This window comes from Ixodes scapularis, unplaced genomic scaffold, assembly GCF_016920785.2.
Source record: "Ixodes scapularis isolate PalLabHiFi unplaced genomic scaffold, ASM1692078v2 PGA_scaffold12__126_contigs__length_90152505, whole genome shotgun sequence".
Lineage (NCBI taxonomy): Eukaryota > Metazoa > Arthropoda > Arachnida > Ixodida > Ixodidae > Ixodes > Ixodes scapularis.
Window position 1 is genome coordinate 86,696,883 of NW_024609838.1, and position 23,958 is coordinate 86,720,840.

Genomic DNA, 23,958 nt, shown 5'->3' on the forward strand with positions numbered 1-23,958 from the left:
AGAGACAAAGATTTTACTTCGGTAGAGAAACACTGGCGAAATGCAGATATTCAGGTGAACGGAGCAGTATTTGAACTGACTCAAGACCGTCTGGTAATGTATAAATATTGTCGCGAATGACGACATGACGTAACAAAGATAACCGAGGAAACTGAAATGTTTGATGGGGCGAACTTGTACCCAAAACAAAAAAAAAAGAAACAGAAGATAATAACAGAGCGTCGCGGGCATCGAAGTTGGCGTAACAGCACGATCGAACGCTGGGGCGAGACTGACTGCGGCTCGCCACGCGGAGCACCTTTTGTAGCCGCCTGGGTTTCTGGAACATTCGCCCTAGGGCGTTCGGCTCGAAGAACATTCGGAACTCGATCAGACGAGAATGTTCTCAAACTCACGAGAACACCAAGTTGGAAGAGCAAATCAAAGAACATTCCACTCCCTGGAATTGAAATTAGACCTACCGCGCGACAGTCAAGCGCGGTAACCATTCGGGTACTCACAAGCTCACTCAGCGACTCGCGTTGCAATATGAGGGTGCCACCCTGAAAACTGGTTTCATAATTTCGATGAAACCAAAGAAACTTAAAGGAGCCGTTTTAAGTTAGGAGGGGCCGATCGGAAGTTACGATGGAGATAACCCCATCTTCGGGTGTCAGAACACATGACCTAATTAATTTGACTTTCCCAAGAAATGTGTGTCGTTGAGAGAACACCGAGATATTTATAGCTATTAGATTGTTCTAGAGAGACACTGTGACAGGAAGAGGACGGTAGACGCTAAAGGAGGAACGAGAAAAGTGCATGTTTGTGTGCCAATAAAAAAACTACACTTACAGCACTTCACTCAATGTTTCCATTATTGGCGCAGTCATTTTGGTGATTATTGTGCACTGCGATAGTTATGTGAAAACTCCCCTTTCCATTTCATTTCATTTAATTTAATTTCATTTCATTCTTTCATTTCATTCTAAGCACTATACCAAAAATGCGCGCCTAAAAAAAAAAATTGTTTTTTTTGTTTTTGTTTTTTTAGCATTAAAATAAATCTTGCATCTCCGAATCTGTATTTTAGGTCCAGATGTGGCCCTAGCGATCCGATCGAGGTGCCACAGTTTGAGAGCTAAGCGTAACGTTATTCAGAAGTTACAAGCCATGTTCGGACTTTTTCATTTGTAAAATGGCTCCAGGTTCGGGAAACTGGCAAAAATGGTCCCCATTTTCCCTTTAAAGTCTTCAGTTCATTATAACTTTGGAATAAAAAAAAAGGTTAGCTCCGAAACTTTGGCATTTGGATCGAACTGCTAGCGCTACATTTGAGACGGAAAATGAGTGTTCGGCGATGCGTTAGTTTATTTTTTCGATAAAAAAAGAAATCTGTCCACTTTTTGGACGGGGATGGGGAAGGAGAGGGGGGGGGGGGGGCACGCTGTACGTTGTTAGGAAGATCAGATCTCCTTTTTCCCTGTCGCAGACTGTCTTTGAACGTTTCTGGAGCGCGGAAAAGCGTTTTCTGCGATTTCAGACATCACTGAAGAAAACAGAAAGCCATTATTTTAAACACTAGAGTGGTAATAGTGTCGCTGTCTTCAAGCGTAACCTATTTTGGTGGCTCTGAATTTAATTTTACTCATCCATGACTCCGGGAACATACCTCAACATTTTTCCTCTAAGGGACGTAGCATTTGTTTAAACGTTGAAATGACTTCGGTCTATTTTTTTGTATGGGGACACTAATTCACACTGGATATAATAAATTTCGCAAGTGGAGTAAGACTTGTGACCTCATGCCTTCAACATGCGCAAAGCAGCGGTAATTGCACCGAAGCAAGCCGGATAATGCTCATCGATATTAAAATGGGCAAACTTTCTGATAGAAAAAAAAAATTTGAAGGTGCAGAACACACGCTTAAAACAGATATTATAATCTTGCATACGCCTAGTAGAGTGGATTATTATTAAAGAGGGAAGCGGGTACTTCATTCCGAAATGGCCGTTGTGTTATGAACCACGTGCTCAGAATAGCGACACTCTAACCTAAAATAATACCCGAGTTACACCGGACCCCTACCCGAAGTTAAGTGTGACTGAGATCAGACATAACTGCGGATAAATGTGCCCGTGTAAGAATGGTGTGCTTGGCGCTACCTGTTAACCATACTTAAGCGTGACCACAATTTAGGTAGTCCTCGGGGCATCCTTGAAAGCAGTTATGTCTAATGTCAGCCACACTTCGCTGCGGTTAGGGGTGTCCTCATAAATAGTATAGTATATGGCATGAAAGACGGACGGAATTTTAGTTACTAATAATAATTGCAAGTTAAAAAAACTGCCTGGAATAAAGCGACGGTTAGCGTCACGGGCGAGTGACTATGCAGTTTTAGCATAGCGTTGCTCTATGGAGCGGCATTGCTACAAGAAGCACACGCTATGACTTCCAAGCATGCGCTTCAGCGAACACCAGGGGTCCGATTTCGGTAACCGCGAGAGCGAGAGCTAGATAAATAATTTTCTTCTGGCGGAGCGAGCGAGGATAGCATTTGTACACGGTTCGTTTGCCGACGCGAGCGAAGAACATGGTTCGTCTGCTAGGACGCGATATTTGCAGAGGGAAATAAAACAAGCAAACTCTGTGCGTCGTCCGCTACCAGACTAGAAGGAAGTTGATCGTCTGCTACGAACCAAGCGTCATGGCGAAGTGATGTCGGAAACAGGCTCAAATCGTGATTGTCTGTTAACTTGGAAGCCACTGTCAACCCGCGCTCCGGTCGCAAATCTCAAGTTGTTCTGCTGACGCGTACACAAGCTGACATTCCGGTAGATACGAAGGACAGCGCATCGTAGCCGGGAATTCTCACTTGTTGTTTTCATGTGGCTGATTTGTTTTCACCTAAATTTGTATCATGGTGAAGATTAGACTGACTGAACTGCGTAGGTTTATTCTACCGTTTGTCCCAAATAGCAGCCAGGCTCTTTAAATCGATCGCAAAATACGGTTTCTTAGCCTATCGGCCTTCGATTTTGTTTGGCATTGCCCACAGATGGTGCATTTTGTTTTGTGAAATTTGCAAAGAGTGATCTTACCTGAGGAAAAGTAAAGATAGAAAAATCTTAACTCTTACGGAAACGGAGCGAAGCCACCGGTCTTCAAACGATACGGCGCCGTTTCGTATGGGAGGCAGTAGATGGCGCAAGCAGTCGCGGCGCGAGCTGCCGCCAACGAACAAGCATACGGCACTACAGTGGCTTCAGGTGGTAGTATCGTTACCGCGTAGCCTCCACCATGCTACGGGAACGGCCGCTCCTTGGAAGGCGGTGTAGGTGACGGTTCGATCCGCAGCTCCGTTAGGGCGCCTCCATCGGCGGGCAGAGAGAGGCACCCTAACGCGCTTCATAACTAATATAAATACCTGTAAAACAATTATTTCTTTCTAATGAACTTCGAAGGACATGATTTGTGTTCGTAAATGAATCAAAATGTGAAACTAGCAGACGACAGTGTAGTCGACAGTTACGAATCGGCCGGAGCTAGCCGGAGCCAAGCTGGCCATGCGGCCAAGCCATAGCCGGAACAGCGGTGCTTCAACCGCGGCCGTCTTTTACGCTGTGCTGCTTCTCCGGTTTTGTTCGTTACACTACCCATTTAAGTCGCTGTAACGGCACCGAGGGCCGACGTAATTAGCAGACGATATTTTCGACTCAAAAACGGCGATAGCGTTTTTGATACGAGTTGCCAATGCATTGTTTTATTATCCTTACTAATAAAACACAGTGAATGGACACATGATCGATTAAAAAAAATGGTGTGCCGGAATAATTTGACTGTTTTTTGTTTTTGTGTTTTTTCGGGGAACTTATGTAGTCTGCTTTGCAGTTCCTTGTTGTCACCGCGTCTGTTTTTGGTTCTGTGATTGTCGCCGCTGCGCAACGCGAGCAGCTTTTGAGTCGAAAGGATCGTCTGCTAATGACGCCGGCTCCCGGCGCCGTATGTTCGTTCATTGGTGGCCGTTAGCGTCCCGACCGCTTGCGCCATCTATTGTCTCCCATGCGAAACGGCGCCGTATTCTTTGAAGACCGGTGGCTTCGCTGCGTTTTCAAGGGAGTTAAGGCTTTTTCTTTTTTTACTTTTTTCACACGTGAGTTCACTCTTTGTAAATCTTGCAAAGCAAAATGCACCATCTGTGGGCAACGCTGCACAAAATCGTAGCGCGATTGGTTCAGAAACCGAATTTTACGGTCGATTTAAAGAACCTGGCCGCTACTTGGGATTCCCGGTAGTATAGTAATACAGACGTGAGTCGTGCCCTGTCTGGCTCCAGTCTGGTGGAGGAAGGGTCCGCGTGCGGAAGCGACGGGCAGAGTCCGGAGTAACCCGGCGGCGGTGGTGATGATAATAATATCCCGCCACCTCGCCCACTTTGAAAGAACAACGCTCACACTTCACGAACGCTGTCAGGTGGACGGCTTCCTCGTCCACTTCTTATGACGGTGGTTGTCACAGCCAGTTGCAGGTGTCCTCTTGTCTGGCTTTTAGTGCCGGTCGTCGTCTGCACCACGTAGGAACGGGGTTGAGGCCCTGGCCCTACATTGTGGCCGTGGGGCGCCGCTCCCGTTTGAATTCTGACCGCAGTTCCTGTCGGAAGGGCTTCAATCTCACGCGTTTTCCGGCGCTTGTGATAGTCTTGGCGCATCGTCACCTCGTATATGGCATTTCTGGAGCGAAAGTCGGTGTTGCCCCAACTTGGTTGGAGGTGTTAGGGCTTTACTAGCACGTGTGTGCGCCGTTGTCGTCCAATGCAGGGACAGAAACATATTTTCGACCAGGAAACCCGTCCATCTCTACTACTAAACAATCCTCGTCAATTCTGGCAAGCTGTTAAACATAATCCAAGCTCGCCATAACCTGGAAGGTGAATTTAAAAATAAAAAAAAGAGGCGAGTCAGTGTGCCTCGTTTTAAATTACATGGTTGCTGCTCAGTTCACCATTCCGAGACCTTTAGCAATTTTACCAATTATTGCTTACGACGTCCCTTGTATGGATCCAAAATATGATGATTTTGACGATATTGTTAAAATTATTAAATCCATAAAAGTGTCTTCATCCTGTGGCGGCGACAACATCAACTCTAAGATACTGCACCGCACAGTGTGTTCGTCAAATCTTTTTTAAACCAATTTTTTTTTTCGCAGTCCTTGAATACAGCGGAAGTTCCTGACGATTGGAGGATCGGAAATGTCATTCCGGTTCCCAAGAGCGCTAATAAATCAACTCCCTTAAACTATAGGCATATCTATCTCACTTGTGTGCCTTCAATATTACTGGAGCACATATTCCATAAGAATTTATCCATTCACCTCGATTCGATTTTCATTTTTAACAAGGCACAGCACGGCTTACGTCGAAACTTTTCTTGTGTAACACAGCTTCTTTGCTTAACCCATGATCGTTTTTTCTAACCTCGACTCCGGGTTCCTAACCGATGCTGTATTTCTTGACTTTGCTAAAGCTTTTGGCAAGGTACCTTATAACCAACTGCTGCTAAAACTTTCGTGGTTCAACATTGACATAAACGTACTCTCATGAATTATATTTTTCCTCTCGCAACGAAACTAGTTTGTTTATGCTAACGACTCTTCATCTGCCTTGGTCCCTGTTGCATCCGGTGTGCCCCAAAAAACAGTCCTTGGTTCACTACTCTTCCTTATTTATAACAACGACCTTCCTCTTGAGGTATCTTCATCAATCTGTTTATTTGCCGATGACTGTGGCGTTTACCGTAAAATAACTTCTTTCTCTGATTCTGCAGCGCTACAAAATGACCTTCACTCTATTATAAAATTGTGTAGTAATTCTCAAATTTTCCTCAACGTTAAAGGAGTCATAAAACGCTTTTTCAACTTTTTCCTGTTTAGCTTTCCTCAACTCCTAAATTGCGCATTCTACCAAACAGTTCAAGAAAACGAAAAGGGGGGAGTCCCCTCTTGCTCGGAGTCTCGTTTGTGTACCCTGACACAGCCATTCTCCACATGGAAGATTAGCCCGTCGCTCAAGATTCAGACAAAAGTTGCTTTCGCCACCCCGTTCACCCCGAAGCTGACAGTGCTGTGGAAGCTGCGTGGTCGTTGGGCCAGCCACACTTTCGCCATGTGATCACACTTTCTCGCGCACACCCACGCGCAGAGAATGAGGCCAAGTGATGAAAGGGAGGCGGCTGATTGGCCCGGCAAGCCTGTAGCAAGGGAATCAGTGAGATCCGGTGATGTGTGACGTGCGTTTGGGCCCGGTGTCGCGCTGCGGGGACCGCGGATGTATCACAGTGAAAAGGCAGAGAGCTTACGAAGGGAAGAAGGTACGAAATAGTCCGCTGTGTTTTCAAAATTTTGTACCGAAAGTGAGGCTTTCGACTTTCTGCCGTTTTTTCTTTTGGCCCACTGAACGATGTGCTAATACTAGCATTCCAATGTGAACTGATTTATGCCAGCCCAAAATTCGTTTTATGGGCCCTTTAACAAATGTAATCAGATGCGCTTCTCTCATTCAACCTTCCAAACTTCCTCTCCTCTTAATGCTGTTCCTCTACAGCAAACTGACACATGCAAGGATATTGATATTCTTCTAACTAAAAGCTTCTCTTGAGACAGTCATATTAATTCAGTTGTGTCTGCTGCTAACCGGAGCCTAGTTTACCTCCGTCGCAACTTCAGATCTGTCCAAAGTAACCTAAAGCGACTCCTTTACCTTGCCTTATTACGAACGAAATTAGAGTATGCATCCTCCATTTGGCACCCTCACCTTTCTTTACTAACATGCAATATTGAGGCTGTCCAAAACCGTGCTGCCCGGTTGATTTAATTTGACTGCTTACGTTTTTGTAGTGTTAATCGAATAAAATCTGATTTTTATCTTCCCTTACTTGCTACCCGACGAAAAAGTTTTTGTCTGTGCCTATTGCATAAAATATTTTACTAGCCCCTACTACATCAGACTCTTCTCATTCCGCCAACCGATTCGTCTACTAGACTAGATCATCCTAAAAAAATAGTCTGGCAGCGATGTTTTTCCACAGCACATCGAAACGCCCTTCCCCCCGACGCAATTGTGGACTGGAATTGCCTTCTCGGCGACATCGTAGCCATCGAGGACTCCGCCACATTTCGCGAAGTGATTCAACAATATTGTAATACCCACTCCCCTCTCTAACGCCTTAGGGCCTTGAGGGTATTGTAAATAAATAAAAATAGTTCTGCGCACGCATAATCTTCGATTTCCGGGGTTGTACGCTTAACGAGCAAAGATCGGGTGATGTCTGTCGACTTTCTTGAGATTTGCTTAGCCTTTTATACTCTCCTCTCGACCTTTCGTTGCACTGTGGGTAGTACGGGATTTACGTTGATTGGGTCACTCTCCATTCCTGCAGAAACAGTGGGAATTCGCGTGAGGCGATCCGCGGTCCGTTGTCTGTTCGGAGAATCCAAGGTGCTCCTCATCGCGCAAACATTGGGTCGAGGACGGTGATGATGTCTCTGGTTGTCGCTGTCCTCAGAGGTTCCAGCTCGAAGGACCTTGAATAGTAATCGACAGCAACCAAGTAGTTGCTGCCTTCGTGGACGAAAAGATTCATGCCGACGACTTTCCATGGGTGCTTCGGCTGTAGAGTTGCCAAAAACGGAGTTTGACCGGGTTTCTGGTGGTCTTGGCAAGCGGAACTCCTTCAAACAAAGCTGCCGATGTTGAGACCAATGCCTGGCCACCGCACTAATTGTCGATCTTTGGCGCGGTATTAGGACATACCCTGGTGACCTCCTTGAAGCTTCTCCAGGATTTCAAATCGTAGGGATTCCGGAAGGATGAGTCGATTGCCCTTAAACAACAGGCCGTCTCTTAGGGCTAGTTCGCCGGCGACTTTGTAGAACTGGAGCACTTTTTGATGAAGCGCCATTTTTTCCGGCCATGTCGGGAGGGTGCACTTGATTACCCTCTTCGTTACCAAGTCTGTATGTAGCTCGTTCTTGATGCGGTCGATAATTTCTTGGGAGGCTGGAAGCTGTTCCAGAGTGAGGAACTCGTACTCTCCGTTGTTGGGTTCCCTTGTACGAGAGGTTGTGTCCGTCAATGGCTTGCGTGACAACACCTCGGCTGTGTTCACCACTTTTCCAGGCACCTGTCCTGTGGTGTAGCCGTACTGGAGCAGTCGCATTCGGAATCGCTGAAGTCGTGGGCTCTGCTCATCGTTTCGTCTATTCCTTCTGTTGCCCTTGTTTTCTGGCGCTTTTCGAATCTAAGATGTACCAACTTGCCCAACTCCAGATTCATCGAGTAGCTTTGTTGTCATGAGGGGGACCAGGGGTTTGTGGTTTGTCTCAGTGTGAAAGTGCAGTCCTAAGATGTACATTCTGAAGTGATCAGAGGCAGATGCGATCGCAAGCGCTTCTTTATCGATTTGAGCATAGCCTTGCTCAGTCTCAGTGAGATAGCACGAACAATAGGAATCGGGCAGCCGCTTTCCGTCGACCGCACCAATTCCGTAAAATAATGTGTCCTCTGAAGCTGTGAGAGGATTCGTCGGATTATGGTGCGTCAGAACTGGCGTTTTGGCTAGGGCTGCTTTCACTGCTTTGATGCTTTGCTGCAGGTCGGGTCCCCAGAGCCGCGCAGCGTCGGCGCAAGGGAGATCCCGTATTCGCTTTGTTGTGTGTGCCAGGTGTGAGAAATACTTGGCAAGGTGGTTTCCCATCTCCAAGAACGACATCAGTTCTTTCACATTTGGTGACGGTGTGATCTGTGTGATCGCATCGAATTTCTCAAGACAAGGCTTTACACCTTCGCCGCAAACGATGTACCAAGGAACTTTACAATATAGTTTTGAAAGACGCACTTATCGACGTTGGGTGTAATGTCGGCTTTACTGAGTCATTCCAAGTGTTTAACCAGGTTCGCGTCGTGCTTGGCTCGTGTTTTCCCCCAGACGATAATTTTGCCTTAAATACAAGCTTGGTCATCCATTCCCTCAAAAACTCTCAGCGTTTCGCTCTCAAGACAAAAAAAAAACAAAAAAACTCTTGTTCAATCAAGATTTCGAAAAGAAGGTGAAGAAATTTGAAGCGTCCCAACGGTTTTAGAAATGCCGTGTATTTCTGCAATTCTCCTGCTAGAGGTACCTTCAGTGTCAGTGTGACAAGCCGCACAGACGTTTCTGTGCGGCTTGTCACATTACTGACTTTGATAAGCTGTTGGAGAACTCCAAGAGATCTGATGACAGGCATTCCAAAGAGAACTTCCTGTAGGCCTATCAGTAAGTTCTCTCTGGAGTTCATTCTCTTGTTACATCGTAAAAAGTCGGGATTCATGATTAAAAAAAAACAAATACTTCCGACTTGTATTAGAATATCAACAATCTATAAGTAGACGTTTCGTCTCCTATGCGGGAAACATCAACAGTGCAGCCTAAAAACAATCCGACTAGCTACCAGCAATGGACCTTTTGTAGAATTATCGGTTCGAGAGTAAATGGTTCCAGTACCCTCTCTCCCTTCCTTCTGGCCGAGCAGAGAGGGAAAATGGTTTCTTTGTGTCGACTTCAGGGCAGAAGATTACGCACGATGGGGACAGAGGTGAGTTTGGGGGAGCCGTATCTAGGGTACAGCGCCTCAATGGGTGAAAAGGATGTAGCTGACGTTTTGGGTGTGGAACAAGTGGGAGAGGCCTTGGGCACGCGTTGTTTTCTAACCACCTAGTCTCAAACCGAATCGCCTGTCTAGGTGGCAGCACATATTCACCAAGAGGTCCATTAAACGCTTCTTTTGTCCTTCTCTTCATCCGTAGCTCTGGTTCCACCGACATCTTCGTCCATGGCCTATGGTGTACATTATCATCGTCGGGAGAATTATGATGTATTCGTAGTGACTCATCCCCCTGTAATTCTAACGGCGGCCCTCTCGCCAACGTGTACACCGACATCCTGAAATAATTTGGAGTCATAATTTAACATCACATCTACTGCAGACAAAAAAGAAGTTGAAACGAGGGCCGTAATGATGATGTCTCCTGTATGCCATGAACGAGGAAGTCGCCGGAACCAGCGCTGCGGGTGAAGAGAAGGACAAAGCAAGCGTCTGGTTGCTGGTAGCCAGTCGGGTTGTTCTTAGACTGCACTGATGTCTCCCGCATAGGAGACGAAACATCTACTTATAAACTGTTGATATTGTTATACAAGTCGGAGGTATTGTTTTTTAATGTTACATCCTCTTGTACTTGTTGACCTCCCAGTTTCATCAGCGGTCGATAACTTGTGACGACAGGGGCCGAGAAGTGCTCTTTCTGGCTTTCGCAGAGGGCCCATTACATCGCGATAATAGTAGAGCGTCGCGTTGGCAGTGACATCGCCCAGGTACACTCATTCCCATTCCGCTGTGTAGCGAGTGGGGCGAGCTGCTGTGGAAATACCTGGTCTCTCTTGATGATACTAAAACAGGCAAACATAAGCGTAGTAGCCTTGCTTTCGTCACCACACGCATCCTTGCGCTTATGCCGGGCAGGTCGTTTTGCTGTGAACCGAAGCACTGCTAAACCAATTGCATGGCTGCCGAATACCTTCATTGCCTTTTTGCAGACAAGCCGTCGGCTTTGTTTTCCTGCTCTTGCTTTTTTTTTTTTTTTTTTTTTTTTTTCCTGAGTGCGGATCTTAGTTCGTTGACGGCGGTGCCGTGTTCCTCGCATTTTGTGGCTTGACCGTTTCGGAGCTTCGCGCTGCAGGAATTGCGGTCTCGAGGGTAAGCGCAGAATCGAGTTGTAGCTTCTCAATGAGAGCCGTATCGAGGAGGCCTACCACGAGTCGGTCCCGAATGAGCTCGTCTTCAAGGCGCCATATTGACACCTCTCTCCGAGCTTGAAGAGGTCGGTGATCAAACTTTAAATCGTCTAGTGATACTCTTGCTCTCTTTATTGGAAGGTGGCGCGTTCGTATATGATTTTCACCGTGAAATGGAATGTTTTTCACGTGCATTCTTCACGCATTCGTAGTCGAGCTTCTATTCTTCACTAAGCTCGAGAGAGTATAGAGCAACCTTTGACTCGCCTCCCATGGCGTACAGGAGAGTGTTTACCTGAGCAGCGCTGTCTTGATTGCTGAGTCTTGAGATGACTGGGTAGCGATCCCACCGTGTGATCTGGGGCTGCCAGTCGTCTGGACGGCGGAGGTTGAGCTTCTCTGGGAGAGCGACGACAAATGGGGTGAAGGCTGGCGTTAGAGCCGTTGCTTCCTGTAGCTGCTCAGACTGGGCCATGGCGTCGATGTGCATAAGTGGGGATTTGTAGGCACTGAATTATTACGCTAGCACGGCTGCCACAAAGTCGTGGCCGAGATAAGACTGATTGAGCTGCGGAGATTTATTCGATCATAGCAATATAGGTACGAGTCGTACCGTGTCCGGCTGCAAGCTGGTGGAGAGAGGATCCGAGGACGGAAAAGGCGGGCAGAGTCCAGGGTCACCCTGTGGCGTTGGCGATGACGATTATCTTCCGTCAATATTGTTCGGCTGTAAAATCACAGACGGGTCCAAAAACCTATTAGTTGATTACGCGGCCCGTGTGGAGCCACTCCCAATCAGCAGCCGAGAACGCTCTAACCCTCACCTTGACCAAAATTGCATCCCTGGAGCCGTATTATGGCCATGGTTTCGAGGTGACGGATTTAATATCCAGTGTAGTCCATAGAAAAGCTTGAGTTCGCTTTTGAGTCGAAGCCGGAGGCGGGCCAATTATGCCGAGGAATAGAAGGATCCTAGCGCATAACGAAACTGATAATAGAATTATATCCGAAAGGTACGATGTGGGATGTTCCGCAGTCTTCTACACGTTACTCAAATGAATTATTTGTTTGCAATTACTCTCGGTGAAGAAGAATTTTGTTGGGTTATTAATTATCTCGCAAGAAAAGGAATTGGATGTTACTTGAAAAAGCAGCCGTTGCCGTTGCACTTCTGATTACCTGAAATTTTTTAAACGACCCATTTTTCAGCCGCGTTGAAAACGGGTATTTCCTAGTGTAGATTATTGGATGAGAATAATATAAAAATTAAATACCTATCATTTTAATTCCTCAAATTTTTGTATACAATCTTGCTGTTCGAGACTTGGTTCGAGGATTCCTTGCCAATCCGTGGTAGAAAACTGGTACAGAAGCCACCATTCGAAAGTGGAGGGAAGAATATTACGGTCACAGGTAAATTTAGCTCTTCCGAAAATAGCCAAACTTTACTTTTGTCACTACTTTCTAACAAAAGCAATCAGATACTTACAAAATTGCTCAAATAAGTACTCGAATAGAAGTTATTGCATCACTTTTAACAAGTAAATGAACAAGTGAAATGTCATGAACATTGTCCCTGCGTGCATAGGCGCCGACTACGGGGAGGGGGGGGGGGGGGGCAAGGCGGAAGGGGAGGGGGATGGGCCCCGAGCCCTTTGCGAAATTTCCCGGAAGGGGCAGAGCACCCCAGCCGGGAAGAGCCGGACTTGCTCCCCCATCGTTTCACCTCTCACACTTCTTCCTGGGAGATCCTCGGAAAAGCAAGTACAAAATTTCCTCCATCCCTTACGCACCAAAAAAAAAAAAAAGAGAGAAAAAATTATGTTTTTTTTAACCGAAAGTTACAATACGTTTCACCGTGCACTCATGTTCCGCCCAAATATAGCGCTAGAGGACTGAACCAGATTCCAACGTTTCAGCACCAACCGTTATCTATAAGCTATATTCCAAAATTATTAATGGGAAAATTGCCGACGATGGACCTTATACTACCGAAGCTCTATGGTGCCAGTTACCGGAAAAAGGCAAACGTGGGCGCCATTTCCCCATTGAAAATTTCAGAAAATCACTAGTAACATTTCAGTAAGATAATGGTTAGTTCCCAAAAATTTCGCCATCTGGTTGGGACGGCTATGGCAAAATTTGTGCGGAGAACGAGCGTTCGGTGACGCAGTATTTTAATGCGAAAGCATTAACTGTCTGATAGAGTGAGCTGACGTCATCGGTTTAAAGCGCGAAAATGGCCCATAGTTTCCGCGATCCCAATAGAAGCGATTCGCCTTCGGTTCCGTTGGCTGGCGCGCGTCAACAAGGGTCCCATTGGCCGCTGCGCCACGGCCTCCGAGATCCCGAATCGCGCGCCCGCTAGTACGCAGCAGACGACAAAGGGAGCGGACGAGCAGCTTGCATGCTTTCGCATTCACAACTCATAAGAAGTGCTTAGGTGCACCTCGAGCTTTTTCTTGTGTGTGTGTGTGTGCGTCTGTGTGTGTGTGTGTGTGTCTGTGTTTGTGTGTGCGCGCGTGTGCGTGTGCGTGTGCGTGTGCGTGCGTGCGTGCGTGCGCGTGTGTGTGTGTGTGTGTGTGCTTTTTGCTGGAGAATCAGTTTTGTAAATTGTTTTGGGGGACACCCTGAACAGTCGCGTTATATGTGTGCCATGGCGGGCGCATGCGCATATCGAAAGGTGTCTCCCATGAGTCAGAGCAAAGAGCAACGAGAAAAATAAACTGCAAACACTCGGCAAACATTAATATAGGAAACATTTAGAAAACTAAATTTCAGGCGGAAAAAAAGAAATAATAAAGAAAACGAGCTTGTATATATATCGAAATACCAAGAAATAGACCTCCTCGGCATCGGCAATCGTTACGGCGCTCTTGCCCAACAGAATGGACAGAGAAAGGCGAAAAGGGAGCTAGGTCCCCTTACGTTAGACCCTTTTCAAAAGTCAGTCCAGCAACATTGATAACCGCCATTTCTTGGGCAAAAAGCGGGTGATTGGATATGAATCCTCGCCGAATGCTGACGCAGCACTCACTTTCACTGCGAGCGGAGCCGAGCTCACGCTGAGGGCTGACTAAGTCCTCGTGCCGAAAACTTGCTCTTAGTAGGTGATCAAGCAATGGCGGACCGAGATTTCGCGGACTTTTGAAAAGGATCTATTGAAAAAGAAAGCAGAAGCAAGGCGAAGGGGCCGATGAAAAGAAAAAAGTGGAAGCCGTTTACAAATCCCTGTAACGCCGAATTGGAGCGCAGCTCTTGAGGAGGAGGAGTGAAGGGTACTCAGGGGAGGGTAGACCCCTCCCCCTTCTCCTCCTCCTCCCCTCATTCTTTAATATGCTCCGGGGGGGTGTCACGTGACTTCGGGGAGGGGGTCACGTGACCTCGGGGAGGCGTGACCTGGGGGTGACCTCAAGGCCACGTGACCCCAAAGGTGACCCCCACGTGACCTTGGGGGTCACGTGACCTGGAGGGGTCACGTGACCTCGGGGGTCACGTGACCTCAGAGGGGTCACGTGACCTCAGAGGGGTCACGTGACCTCAGAGGGGTCACGTGACCTGGGGGTCACGTGGGGTCACGTGACCTTGAGATGACCTTGGAAGGGGTCACGTGACCTTGGGGGTCACGTGACCTCGGGGGTCACGTGACCTTGGGGAGGCGACCACGTGACCTCGGGGGTCACGTGACCTCAGAGGGGTCACGTGACTTGGGGTCACGTGACCTTCAAAGGGTCACGTGGGGTCATGTTGGGGTCACGTGACCTTGAGATGACATTGGAAGGGGTCACGTGACCTCGAGGGGTCACGTGACCTTCAGGGGGTCACGTGGGGTCACGTGACCTTGAGATGACCTTGGGAGGGGTCACGTGACCTTGGGGGGTCACGTGACCTTGGGATGACCTTGGTTACGCCGACGGCGACGCCGCTCAAGCCGGGAACGGGCCCCTAAGAGCTGCGCTCTAAAAAGTGTTCCAATCACTCGCTGCGGCAGCAGAGCCATGCCTTTTTTGACAACAGCGGGGACAAATGCGGTTTGAGGCATGCCCCCGGCAGCTCGTAAAAAAATCAAGAAGCCGAACATAACACAAAAAAATTGGTCCTTGCATAAGTTTACTATGCTGTCTAAATTTCCGTTAAACTACGGCCGCAGCTGAATAAACGTTCAAGGGCTCCTGTCGCATTACGATGTCGGGTTCGCAACCGCACAGCGCTACGATGCACAACCAAATGAATACTGGCAAATTGAAACCGCCAGGCGTGCTTGACGGACTTTCAAAAAGGGGCTATTAGGCCCTTTTCAGATGTCCGTGAAGCAACATTGGCGCTCCCCATTGCTCGTACACGAAGCACATTGGATCCGAGTCCTCGCGGAACACTGACTTTAGGCTCGTTTTTAATATCACCTGAGCCCAGTTCACTCCGAATGGATGTACAATACATGTCCAGAAAATGTGACCAAGCAATGCCGGACGAATCTTGGTGCAGACATTTCAAAAGGGCTGATTTGTAGAGCGCGAGATTTCGCTCCTCGTGACAATCGGTTGCAGTCATACATAGTTACTGGAGAAAAGGAGATTCAAAGTATTGCTGTTTTAGACGAACATTCTTGTGCCTTTTGAGTATAGTCAACACGGTCCGATTGATAGTGCGGTCGCGTTATGTCCGTACATGTTTCTTTGTATGCCAGCTCACGAGTGTACATTCTCTGGAAGAACTTCAAAGGAGCTATTTTTCTCCGAGTTCAGAGCAGTTCAGAGCATCTTACAGAAGCAGTTATCTGTGTGTCCCGCTGAAATCGACGGTCATAGTTTCCGGTAACAAGACGAGCGGCTAAGTTTTCAGCCTTTCTAGTTTCCCCTTGGCACCCACTGTAGCACGAGCCCAAACGACCCATGCTTATTTTAGAACTGATATCACACGCTTTATGGAGAAACTTTCGGGTTTTGTTGTTTCCATCATTACGATTGATGGTTTGAAGTTTCGAGGATTACGTCACACGATTCCTAACGTTTTACCAGTCTTAGCCACCACGTAATCAAAGTGGTGGTGTCATTTCAGGTCAGTTGTATAATTTACCCCCAACTATTTATAGTTAGATACGTTTGATAATACGACGTTATAAATGTCATACGGGTTGCTTCCCCTTGCGTATGACATGAATTGATTTCCCCAAATTTAACTGCATACGAAATTTAAAGCACCACATATTAATTCGGCTAGGACCTTGCCTTATGACCTTCAGCATAAGCAATGGTCCCGTATAAAACGCCGTCATTTGCAAACGGTCTCATCTGCGCCACTGCCCCTTCACTGGTACTAATAATACATAAGAAAAACAAAAGCGGCACAATAGGAACTACCCCAGTGATACATGTGACTATTGCAGTAGATGGCTATGTACAACTTACGACGACAAACTGGCTCCGTTGCCTCAGGTACTCGGTCATCCCAGGAACTACTTCTGTATTAATATTACAGCTGTTAAGGTTTCTAACAGACCGATCTCTCCAAGCGTTCCGCGCATGCGTGACGCCGCCATATCTGTAGCTCACAGGAGGCAAGCGCCAGTCACGAGACAAGCTCGTGTCACCTCGTGCTGCTCGCGCAGACTTCCAGCTGCTTTCTTGAGCGTACAGAAATACTACAGCTTCTACGATGCATGGCGGCCGTAGTGGCGTAATGACACTGGCCATGAGATCGGTCTATTAGTAAGATGTGCGGCACCGTGTCAAACATTGTCATAGAATCTAGAAGTACTCTATTTAATAATAGTTGCTATCTAGAGAGCAATATCCAGGGCATGGTTGAAATCGAATAATGGTGTTCCACATAATAGTCTTTTCTGAAAACCATGCTGATGGGGATTAAAGAACCAATGCAGATTTCCCCACGATACTCGTATACAAGTTGTGCTTTAAGATTTTACATGCTAGATAGGTATTCACGCTGCTCCTCGGGAGTCCTAACCATGAGTGGCCTACCCACAGCGGTGCTGCAACAACAATGAAATCAGTTTCTAGGCAGGTTCTTGTTTTATATATGAAAGGCAAGTGACGTCACTCACACCGTCGCAAGCTGCCGTCGCCGCGGCAGCTTGCGGAACAATCATCTTTAACGCGAAACGTATGCAATGAGCGCTACGTGCTTCGCATTGTTATCAGGAGCGCCTTATCATGAATTATGTGGTTCGGATGCTTGTTTTATGCTTGTTCTTCAGTGCAGCGGAATGCTGTGCTGTATATGGTATGCGTAATGTATAAACTTCTCTTTCTTTTTTTTTTTTGTGAGGACACAGACACGAGAAAGTCCGACCAACGAGTCATACAGAGTTTCGCTGTAAAAAAAAAAGGTGCATACTGTGAAAGTGCCTGTTGTTGGGCTAGTTGGTGATGACTGTCTTGAACCATGGTGAAAAGCGCTAAAAAGACGAACACATGAGAGAAGACAAACACTGGCGCTACTAACAACTGCATTTGAAAAATGAAGATAGAAGTACATCAACATGTTGACACACCTATCGTCACCTAGGCTAAGCATGCCCCGAGATATACGCCCTTCAAGCAGTTTACATGAATAAAAAAAAGGAAAACGTATCTCGGCAATATAAAATGCAATCGACGAGTCGCTGACGCATTGTGGCCCCTTTTCTTGATAAAGTACGCATCTTGCAGATCGCGTGCTCTTTGACTCTTGCTTTTGCCCAGAAACTTTGTGTCACTGAACCGTGACTCAAATTTGCAGGCGCTACAGTGCGTGAGAATATGTGCCCCATCTTTTGTCATTAAACCTTGTGCATGCTCTCTCAAACGCTCATTGGTGCATCCTCCGGTTTTGCCCAACGCAAGATTTTTCACACGTTCGGGGTATTTCATACACGACCTCGTGTCAGATTCGATATACGGTATAAACGTCTATCTCCTTTTTTATATACAGTTGTCAGTAGCGCCCCTGTTTGTCTTCTCTCTTGTGTTCGTCGTTTTAGCACTTTAAACCATGGTTCAAAAAAGATGCATACTGTACGTCAGCGTTAAATACTTTCCCTCACAGATATCATCTACTCAAAATTCAACTGGTTACATTTAGGACCTATCAAATAACGTATTCTCTATTAGAATGCGCTAGCTATGAATTGAATATTCTACCCAAGCACGATGTTCCCAGAAAAAAGTCAATGCCTTTTGATCTACCATTGCTACTCTCCACGGCATTTAACTCTATGTTTGTAGTGTTATAAAAGTAGCCCAGTGAACATTTCATATTCTTTTATTTAATATCTAATTTTACCCCAGGTGGTTTTGCATAAGGTGGTTATCTAAGAGCCCTGTGCAAAACAGAGGGTCAAATAGGTGCAATGCAATGAAATAAAACAAAAAAACCGCACGGAGATAAACTTAAGGCCGAAATAAAACCGAACCAGAAAAATGCACTGTTTTTTGTATGTTTTTGTTTGCACGATGGATTAACTGGTGTAGACTACCCTTGTTGCTGTGTTTTGAGAAAATAAAACAAGCGGAAAGTAAAATATTTTTACAGCATGCACGCGGGGGCGTTGCCTGATCTAGCCCGCGGGGATACCGTTTACGGAGGTTCACCGACGGCCCGCGGTTCGAATATAGCTTTAAACATTATTTCACGGTAACTTGGCAAAGCGGGGAACGCTACAGCCCCTTCGAGGCAATAAGAGCCCTCGGACCCGAAGCATGTGACAGTTCTTACCGAAGGTACAGGGGCGAGGGCGTAACCTGACTTGTTAGGTACTTATTACAGGTAATCAAATTAGTTGTAATCGATTACATTCGAAAGTAAGTTTGTAATCATTTGAATACTACTCTACGAATTTAATTAGCAGTGTAGTCCGAATTATTTTGGAAATACTGAAAGTATTTGTAACCGCCTAAATTTTCCGCTCTATTTTGCAATGGTTCCCATTGTCTGTACAAGTTCCCTACAAAGGAATCCTCGAACCAAGTCTCCAACAGGTGGATGGTGAACCAAAACTTGGAGGGCACTTAAGCTTCGCCTTTAAGAGCGGGACGCTATAGCGCTATCGGGCCCCGTGCACATCGCCTTCTCATTCGCCATGCAAGCGTGCCTTGCATGGCCTGGTCAGTAGCTTGTCTGTCTCGAAACCGATGGGTCGTGGCTTGGAATCCCGCCTCAAATTCTTCACATTTTTCTTTAAGGCAAATGAATTACAGTATAAATTGTAATCATTTGTGCCATGGGGCGACCTTTCATTCACATTACAAGTAATGTTTTGAAATCACTTTTATTTCACGCGTAACGTCACGTCCGACATGAGGTTCGTGGCTTGTTTCAAATTCTCGTGCGAGGTCAAGTGGCTGTGACGTCATGATCCTATCAATCAATCAGGATTTTCGCTCACGCCACCGACGCCGACTTTTTTCCAACGCCACCGACGTCCGATTTTTAGCGACACGAGTTTCTTAACGCTATCGGGTTAAAATTGGGAGATTAAGAAGGTGAGTAGTTTGTAATTCGGCCATTCTAATAGAAGAATCGACAGTACAAAACATCCGTTTTCAAACCTACAGACAAAATTGTCATATTCGAATATCTGAAGCAATCGAAGAAGTTACGGTTCATTTTTCAAGTAAAAGCCAATTAATTGTGTCTACAAGTAATCGAATAATTTAAGTGCAGATGTCTTAACCGAAGGTAATGATAATTGGGATTGATAACTTCGTTGTAGTAAGTTGCACAACCCAAGCAGTTGGTATGCGGGGAAGAAGAAACTTTTTTTTCAACCGGTACCCCGTTAATTTGTCCTAGATATCGTTCTTGTTCCTTTGGAAGATTTGCCCGTCACTCAGAAGTGACACCTCCTTCTGCCCGCGGCTTGGACAGCACCGCGGCAAACTTATGAGGCAGTGTGAGGTCACCTGCTTCCCTCCGACGCGCTCCGACGCACCGATCGGTTCACTACGACCGTAGCCATTGCTGTTTGCCAAGTTATAGTCAGGCAGAATATTAAAGGTACACGCTCAAGCGCAAGGCTACCATAATGGCCATTGATTTGACGTGGGTTCAAGCCACGTGGAAAAACACGCACGCAAAAAAACATAAAGCGAAAGTGGGGATTCTCGCATAAGGTCGAACAGACCCACGAGCCCCGAACCAAACAAGACGAAAAAAAAAAGATTTTGCTATGTGATTGTCTGTTTACCGTTTCCAGGTGACGTCGGCTTCGGCTACCGACGCCGCGACAGGGCCAGCGTGTCCCGGTGCCCGAACCCGCGGCTCTACTTTCGCAATGGTGTGGCCAAGCTCCGCTTCCGGGGCCGAGTGGCCAAGTACATCTGCCTGCCCGGGTTCACGCTCTTCGGGGAGTCCGTGGCCACCTGCTACGCGGGACGCTGGGACCGCCCGGTCCCCATCTGTGCGGGTAAGCACATGCAAAAAAAGAAGGATAGCACCATAGTTTCTTTTTTATCACCAATTTTTTTATTTGCGGGGTGGAGTCACTGGCACAGAGGAAATAATCAAACCAAACAAAGTTTGCGCAGTTGAAAGATGTGCTTTTGTAGATTTTCTTTCATAGCCCGCTTCACCTTACGTCAGGCCGCAGTGTATGCTACGAACCATCGGACCATCGGATCCAGTCCAACGTCGTGTGGGATTCCCGTGATCTTCGAGAAAAATCGCCGTGACCGGAGGCGGAAGCGTAGTCACATTCCATCCCAAGCTGGACGGCTTGGGATGGATCGTTGCCTTAGCAGAAGCCGTACGTAAGCTGACTATATTGCCATGGGCATAACTTAGAGGAAACGCTACTGTATACTTCTAGAAGATTCGCGTTTACTCTTACCCCAAAGGGGCGACGCTCGAACATTCTAGGGCGAATGTTCGAGATACCGAGGGTAATATATAAGAAGGTGAAAAGGACCCCGCCGAGTCAGTCTCTCGAGTGTTCGACACTCGAACGTTCTAGCGGAAATGATCAAGATGCCTAGTGTAGTATATAAGGTGCACAGTAGCCTTGCCGACTAACACTCACACTCTCGCTCTTAGAGCTGTCACGCCAACATTGCGACGCTCGCTGGTGCAGCCTCCGACGCTCCCTTCTGTTTTCTCGGCGCTCGTTCTTTCTATTCATTCTGGCGCAAGTTCGCTTATTAAACCTTCATTTTCTGTTCAACGCTTGTCATTTCGTTTCTATCCGCGGCAACATAGTGAAGAAGTTTCGCACTTTGCCCTTTTGAAAAGCAGTTTTTATGTTTATTATTATAGCGCAGCTCTTACGCACCCAAATCCGGGTTGAGCGGCGGCGGCGGCGGCATAACCGCGCGTGTTGCATTCTGAGAAACTTTCCCAATAATTAAGCGGAAAACATGTTCCCCTATATTTAGCGGGAAAATTGACGCCATGTGACCTCAACACCACTTCAGTTTCCCCACTAAATTTAGCAGGAAATTGCTCGCTAAATTCCTTCACTAAACTTAGCGGAGAAATTTTCACTAGATTTAGCGCGAAATTTGGCGAACATTTCCCGCTAAACGGGAAGGCAGCAGGCGAGGAGGAGGAAAGGGTACGGAGGAGAAGGAGGGGCATATTCTCACCTTCGTGCCCTCCCTTCCTCCTCCTCAAGAGCTGCGCTCAAATTCGGCATTAGAGACAGTTGCTAGCGCAATTAATTTTTTGTCCCCAGACTTTGAAACTTTATTTGTCTTGGCGGCGGAACTTTTGGTCCAGAACAGGACGTGCTTAGATCGCGCGGCAGTCAGATTCCTCAAATATTACAACCTGTCTCTCGGGGTGTAGGACGAAATGGTCCTCGATGAAATGGTCCCGGACAAAATGGTCCTGGACATTGTTCCATGAGCCAGCCCGGACAAAATGGTCCCAAGGGAATTTATCAATACCTTGAGAGTTCTTAATAGGGCAAAATGGTTTGGTACTTCGAACTTTATTTCGACACGCGTTCAAGGATAATAATAACGTTTTCATTATAATCCTCTGAAACAAATGTTTAATCCCTTCTATCTATATCATGTTGCTCGATTCCTCAAAGGATCTTGATTTCTACCGATACATTCCACGTGTGAAATAAATATACTTCTATCGGGAGATTCTGTTTTCAAATTAGCGCTATCGAGCTTCCAAACGATATCCGGAATGAAAATTATTACCATACACCTACTACAGGTTCTTGACATGGTTTTCTAAAATGGACCTGTCGTACCACCGTGTTCCGTTTCTTAAGAAACATCGCTCTGTCTGAACAATGTATATTAAAGAAATCAAAAATTGATTTCTCAAGTATGAGCGTATACATGGACCACTTAAGAGACAAGAAGTCGACGCTGCTGAAGCGGAGGCCTAATACAAAAATGTATTGACATAACCCAGACCCCACAAAAAGTCGTTCAAGGGGCGGAGCACTTGCACGTACTGCGTGCACAGAGTTACAAGCCGCTGCTGCATCTCCTTGTAGATTTTTTTTGCCCTTTTTTTTGGTAGATGTATGACCATTTTCTATGTCATAACCGTAATGACAGAGGATTGTTGAGACTGCAGAGCGTGGATCGCCCTCCAAATGGTGGTATGGCAGTGCCCAACCATGCTTTAAAAGTTCCTGTCCCAGGCTTCCGCGAGGTTGTTAGTCCTGTGGCCGCCGGTCATCGTTGCGACGTGCATGTTCCAAATCCTCTGAGGAAATTTAGGTGCACATCTTCGGAGTCTCAGCGTTCCATTCCTTCTGAGAACTCTGCAATACGTACCGGTGCCATAGGTACTCTCGAGGTTCGTATCAAGCAAATCTCCCGCTTCTGGAGGAGTTGTATTCCTCAAAAACTCAATGCCACGTGCGATAATGTCCAAAGAGAGGAATGCCAGTCCATTCATCATGCCAACAAACAGGCGAAAGACGTCGCTCTCCTTATAAAGGGACACCAGAGACAGCTCTTGAATTTTTCGCCTTGTGCTTTTGCGAAAATGAAAATAGCATCCTCTTGTGGTGACGTCTCCTCCGAACACAGCATGTGCAGAGTTCATAGCAGGAGTCTCGAAATCGGTGATGACAAGACCTGTATTTAGTGATGTTCTGGTGGTGGCTTCCGTAGCTGCAACCATGGCGTTCAGTATCCTCGCATGGGGAAAAAAAAGAAGCGCAAAAAATAAGGGCCTACAAGGGGGGATACAGAGCAATGTTTATTATTGGACTATGCCAAAGTTGTGTCTCTGTATCCCTCGTGCTCGTTCCACGTTTTTCTGCGTGCCATTTTTTATTGGATATAAGTATTAATTTATTGCAGATTGGCCCAACCACTTGACTGCAATTTAGTTAAAATAAGAAAGGGGCTAGCGTTGTGCTTCACGAGTATTTCCCAAACAATTTTCTAAGTTTTTAATATCCATTGAGAGTATAAAATATAAAAACCTGCAAACAGCAAAGAAATATTGCCACGCTAGGACCATTTTGTCCAAGCTGCAGTAGGTACCATTCTGTCCGGAACCATTTTGTCCGGGACCATTTTGTCCGGGACCATTTTAACCGGGACCACTTTGATCCGATCCCGTCTCTCGCACTCATCGCCTGAGTAGTCAGTGGACTGTCCAAAGATCTAGAGCTGAACTTCGCCGGTCGCCGCAGCGAAGGAAACGACGTCGTGCAGTTCCTTCCCTCTCCGTCGCTTGGCCTCCGCCTCGTGATAGCGAAACTCGTCGTCCGCCGCGCGTCAAAGACGCATTCTCTTTGCCTCTTTCTACACGTGCAGATGACAATCAAAAAGCTGAACTAAAATCAATTGTTGGGCGAGTGGGGTAAACGTCTTAAATGCGAAAAACGCGATGCAGAAGGAAAGAACAAAGATACCAACATGACAAGTGCTTACTATCAACTGATTGTTTAATGCACGATCAAATAAAAAACGAAACTGAGAGAAGACTCAATTAAAATGCTACATTAAGATGGCAATGTGGGTCAGTTGGTTAATGATCGAAGACAGGCGCCGAAAAACACAAAGACAAAGAGAGATGTAAACACAGGCGCACTCGCAACTAACATTTCTTGAAAAAACGATTCGCTTATTTAGCCGTGAAAAAAATCTTAGTCGCGACTAGGCACGGTGTAGACCTGTTTCTAGAAAATCAAATTCTTTAGTCGATAAAGTTATAGGCGTGTCACTTGTG

General features: G+C 46.5%; 1 protein-coding gene across 1 annotated transcript in view; it reads left to right on the forward strand.

The window, feature by feature from the left end:
• Positions 1–23,958, forward strand: part of LOC8032550 — a 141,506-nt gene that overhangs the window by 20,679 nt on the left and 96,869 nt on the right. Inside the window, exon 2 of the mRNA XM_040502761.2 lies at positions 20,003–20,212. Coding sequence (XP_040358695.2) covers positions 20,003–20,212 — 210 coding nt within the window. The remainder of the gene's footprint in view (positions 1–20,002; positions 20,213–23,958) is intronic.